Here is a 4,875-nt window from a genome sequence, read left to right on the forward strand (position 1 = left end):
CCCCTTGCCCTGCAAGTCTACTGTATACTCGTCAGACGTCATGATACGTCATCAGAAGTGTCCACTTAATTTGAGGGCTGCGGGGATAGGGTGTGTCTTTTAAGTGTTTGGAATGCAGAGAGGTGGGCCTATCATAGTATGGCTGTTGCATCCTGGCACATGTCCTCACCTAACAAGGTGTTCCTATCATAATATGGCTGTTACATCCTGTCCCATGTTCTCACCAAAATTGCGCTAATGAGTCAGCTAATTTGCATGGCACTATTAGGGTATGATGGCCTATTCAACGCGCAGGATTTTTTTTATTATAAGCGCTTACGCATGTAGGCATGTAATAGGACTGAATTTGAATCAAGGCATGATTTTATTTTTAAGTTAGTTTTTAGAGCACTGCAGTGATGGCCACTAAGCCTAATTGCACCACTACTCATACAGTTGTTAGCCATTGGGCACAGGTGTCAGTTCAATGTTTAGTTTTGATTTAGCCTACGTTTGGTTGAGTTGTCAACAAACGTGAATTAAATGTGAAATCGACAAAAAACGTTTTACAAATCCAATCAGTTATCCACGTTGATTCAACATAATCACGTTACATTTTGGGGGGGGGGGGGGGGGGGTGAAATGACGTGGAAACAACATTGGTTCAACCTGTTTTCTGCTTGTGGGAGGCCTATTCAAATGTAGAATGTTCGGTTTCCTTGTTCGGTTTCCTTATTCGCAAATAGAAACTGCCCAGATGATGTTTTGATGAAACGTCAGTTACTTTACAACGCTAGGCGACGCTTCGTGTATTGCGGTATACATAGAGTCAAGTGAGCCCTGCATCAGACGTTTCGACTGGCAGGACAGGTGAAGACTAAGAATATTGTTCTCTACTCAAGTCGTGTTTGTAAAGATGTTCCTACAGCTTTGCATAAATTACCTCCAGTGCATATTTGCTGCTGTCCTGGCCTGGATCGGTGGGCGCGTACCGCAGATGCACAACACATCACAGTTATCTTCTACAGGAAAAGTCAATCCAGCTACAATCAAGGAGGTGAAAAATATATCTCAAGCTGCGGCAACTCCAAGCAGTGTCAATTACCATTTTACCCGACAGTGCAATTATAAGTGCGGTTTTTGTTTCCACACTGCAAAAACGTCTTTTGTCCTACCTATTGAGGAGGCAAAGAGAGGTTTACAGCTTCTGAAGGAATCAGGTAAGTTTGCCCAAATATTATATTTATGCTATTTCAAATCCATATTTAAGTTCACATGATATGTTATGACACTATTATTATAGCCTATTTCTATGTAATTTTATATTATATTCAGTGTTTACAATTCAGAATTTCATTCTTTTTGCAGGACTGGAAAAAATTAACTTTTCTGGCGGAGAGCCTTTCATACACGACAGAGGTGATTTCTTGGGGAAATTAGTCCAATACTGCAAACACGACCTCCAGCTCCCAAGTGTCAGTATTGTCAGCAATGGCAGCATGATCAGAGAAAAGTGGTTCCAAACGTATGGTAAGATGGTTTTCATTTTCATTTCTGTGTTAAAAGAAAATATGGTAGGCTGACCAACGTTACCCAAGTGATCATCATTATATCATAAAGCACCCATAATAAACAAACAATCCTCATTATTCTCATGCGGTCAGGAAAAAAAAAGTCAATTTGATTGACACTAGATGTCAGCACCGGGTTAGTTTTTGATATGAGGTCACAAAATGCAAACTCAGAGATGCATTTCACACGTTTTATTTGAAAGGCTTCACAGTTGACTCCTTACAAAATGTAGGACTCATCATAAAAGGCATACTTTGTATCAAAGTGTTTTAAAAATAGACTTGTTGATATTTTATCTCAATAAATCTAAACTATCACATGAATGTGTGGATATTTATACATTTACAATACATTGGGGTTTCAAAATACAATTATTTGAGATGATATCAGTTTTATTACCAAAACTCTCCTTGTCCTCACAGGCGAATACCTGGACATTCTGGCCATTTCCTGTGACAGCTTTGACGAGGACACCAACCAAACTATTGGCAGAGCCCAGGGTAGGAAGAGCCACCTGGACAACCTCTGCAAGGTCCGTGAGTGGTGCCGGAAGTACAAAGTGGCATTCAAAATTAACTCTGTGATCAACACCTTCAATGTGGATGAAGACATGAGAGAAAACATCACCAAACTCAACCCTGTACGCTGGAAGGTTAGGGTGTTCCAATGCATTAACATTACACACCAGTACTGCTGTATCTGTGAATAGAGGTGTCTTCTCATACCATAGATGTAACAAATAAGTTGTATGGCCTTGACTTCACTGTGTGTGCTGTATAGGTGTTCCAGTGTCTGCTGATCGATGGTGAGAACGCTGGGGAGAACAGTCTCAGGGAGGCAGAGAGGTTTCTCATCAGTGACCAGCAGTTTCAGGACTTCCTGGATAGACACAGCAGCATCAACTGCCTGGTACCAGAGTCCAATCAGAAGGTATGGGACTGGACTTAAGACAAAGACGACACAATATTATAGTTTTTTTATTGTCCGTTATATATATTATGATGATTCAACAACTGCTACTCTATTTAAGTTGTTTCCAAATGCTATTAAGGTTTAAAGTACACTATTAGAAAAAAGGGTTCCGAAAGGGTTCTTCTGCTGTCCCTATAGGAGAAGCCGTTTTGGTTCCAGGTAGAACCATCTTTTGGGTTGCATGTGGACAATATTGTAATACAAAATAGATTTGACATTAACAAGTTTCCTTGTTGTCTTCTCTTGTCAGATGAGAGATTCCTACCTCATTCTGGATGAATATGTAAGTCCTTTTTTTCAATCTGTTATTTTCCATGATACTCACTCTACATTCCAAGTCTTAGCATCCCAGGAGACAGTCCTCATCCATCAGAACTATTGAACAGCTGTCTAAATGCTTCTCATCGATTGAGATTTATAGACATGTACCTTCACATAGTAAGTCCCAGAGTAATGTGTGGCTTTCATCTTGATCAGAGTGGATTTACAGGCTTTGAGAAGGATGAAATGAGATGCCGTTTTGTAGATATTTTATATTTATTAGTATTAGGTATGAGGTTTCATAGCAATGATATTTTGATAATGGACTAGATTGTCAAGAGGCTCTTCTATGAACAGTTGGTAATACTTTATAGTAACTTTCATGATTAAGCCTTTATAAATGCTTATAAAATTCTTTATAAATGATTCTTCATGTTCTAAATGCTTATGAATTAGATTTTTTAAATGCTTTTTAGATGCGTTTCCTGGATTGCCGAGAGGGGAGGAAAGATCCATCCAAGTCCATCCTTGATGTTGGCGTGGAAGAGGCCATTCAGTTCAGTGGCTTTGACGAGAAGATGTTTCTAAAGAGAGGAGGGAAATATGTGTGGAGCAAAGCTGACATGCGGCTAGAGTGGTGATTCACACATTATAATCAGTTATTGCTACACTTCTGTATATATTTTCTTTATGTTTTTCTATAAAAATACTTTCCGCCTGTTTAACTGCACTTTACACTTAACTTTTAGAATGTCATAAATATTTATGTTGGAATCCTTTACTGCTATATGTTGAGGCGTTTGAGTACCTTTAATTTGTAGTAAAATCACACAACACAGCTACACTACAGGGACAACTATTTAATCACTCACTATCCCACAAGATAATTATAACTTTTTGTATGCCCAGTTTTGTTTGAATTTTCTTATATACCCTGTTATCCAAATTTGTTTACATTTTCTATTCACCAACCAAGAGGCTTATTTGCACTTTCATGTAGCATTTGGAATTTAGCACTTTGATTGAAGTGTAGGGAATTTATGAATTGCAGTGTGTTACATCTCTCTCTGTTTGTAATGTATCTCAAATAAATACAAAATTATGACATTGCATGATACAGAATGATATTTGTTAATCACAATCTATTTACAGTAAGCACATTTGCTCATTATCTTATCAGGTTTGTTGCCATACAACCATTCCAATTTTAAGAGGCGACTACTGTAGCTTAAAGTTATATGCTCTTATTCTCCATGCATTTCAGTTTTCTTTAAATGTTATTGGGGGGGGGGGGGGTTACCTTTATTTAACTAGGCAAGTCAGTTAAGAACAAATTCTTATTTACAATGACGGCCTAGGAACAGTGGGTTAACTGCCTTGTTCAGAATTACAGAATTTTACCTTGTCAGCTCAGGGTTCAATCTAGCAGCCTTTCGGTTACTGGCCCAATGTTCTAATGTCACGTTTTCTTAGGAGCAGGAAAGGGGCAGAGTCAAGAGCAGGAGACTGAGGTCCGGTAGCACAGAAGTTTTATTCCACCGTTGAAAATAAGGTAGCCGAAAAAGCACAGGGTGCGCACAACACCCAAAGAGGAGACTCGTTCCAAAACGATAACGCACAACACGCTGAATACTAAGGCAGCTCTAACTACCACCTGCCCTCTTAGTGACATACAAATAATCCCGCACGAATTCCTGAACACAAAAGGACAAACTAAATACCCCCCACTAATGACAAACAAGGAACAGGTGCGGACCTAGACAGACAAAACCAAAAGACACAGAAACATAGATCGGTGGCAGCAAGTAGGCCGGCGACGACGAGCGCCGCCCGACCGAGGAGGGGCGCCACCTTCTATGGATACTGTGACATCTAACCACTAGGCTACCTGCTGCCCCAGTGTGTTGTAGGCCTACTGTAGCCTAAATGTGCAGTAAATGTGTATTGAGGTAACTCAAATCCCCACCCCTGATAAGATTGCTCACTAGAGCACGATGAGGAGGGGTTCTCTTGGGACTGACATAATGTCTCTGTTTACTACAGTATGTTGTAATCTTGTCTTGATCTTTGTCTCATCAGATCTGGAAATTA

General features: G+C 39.7%; 1 protein-coding gene across 2 annotated transcripts; it reads left to right on the top strand.

The window, feature by feature from the left end:
• Positions 1–710: 710 nt before the first annotated feature.
• LOC123744592 (radical S-adenosyl methionine domain-containing protein 2) lies at positions 711–3,894 on the top strand. 2 transcript variants are annotated; one of them, XM_045723372.1, is made up of 6 exons: positions 711–1,199; positions 1,348–1,509; positions 1,974–2,083; positions 2,332–2,481; positions 2,774–2,806; positions 3,261–3,894. In XM_045723372.1, exons 1-6 carry the CDS (start codon positions 896–898, stop codon positions 3,423–3,425), a joined length of 924 nt encoding a protein of 307 aa, XP_045579328.1. In that variant the 5' UTR covers positions 711–895; the 3' UTR covers positions 3,426–3,894. The 2 variants fall into 2 exon arrangements, with proteins under 2 accessions (XP_045579328.1, XP_045579327.1); XM_045723371.1 differs by having other exon boundaries at positions 716–1,199; positions 1,974–2,203.
• Positions 3,895–4,875: the final 981 nt, after the last annotated feature.

Source organism: Salmo salar, chromosome ssa09 (genome assembly GCF_905237065.1).
Source record: "Salmo salar chromosome ssa09, Ssal_v3.1, whole genome shotgun sequence".
NCBI lineage: Eukaryota > Metazoa > Chordata > Actinopteri > Salmoniformes > Salmonidae > Salmo > Salmo salar.

Coding starts and splice junctions, on each gene's coding strand:
- LOC123744592 (XM_045723371.1), top strand. CDS start 896: ATGTTCCTACAGCTTTGCATAAATTACCTCCAGTGCATATTTGCTGCT. Junction 1,200..1,347: donor ACAGCTTCTGAAGGAATCAG/GTAAGTTTGCCC, acceptor TTCTTTTTGCAG/GACTGGAAAAAATTAACTTT. Junction 2,482..2,773: donor TACCAGAGTCCAATCAGAAG/GTATGGGACTGG, acceptor TTCTCTTGTCAG/ATGAGAGATTCCTACCTCAT.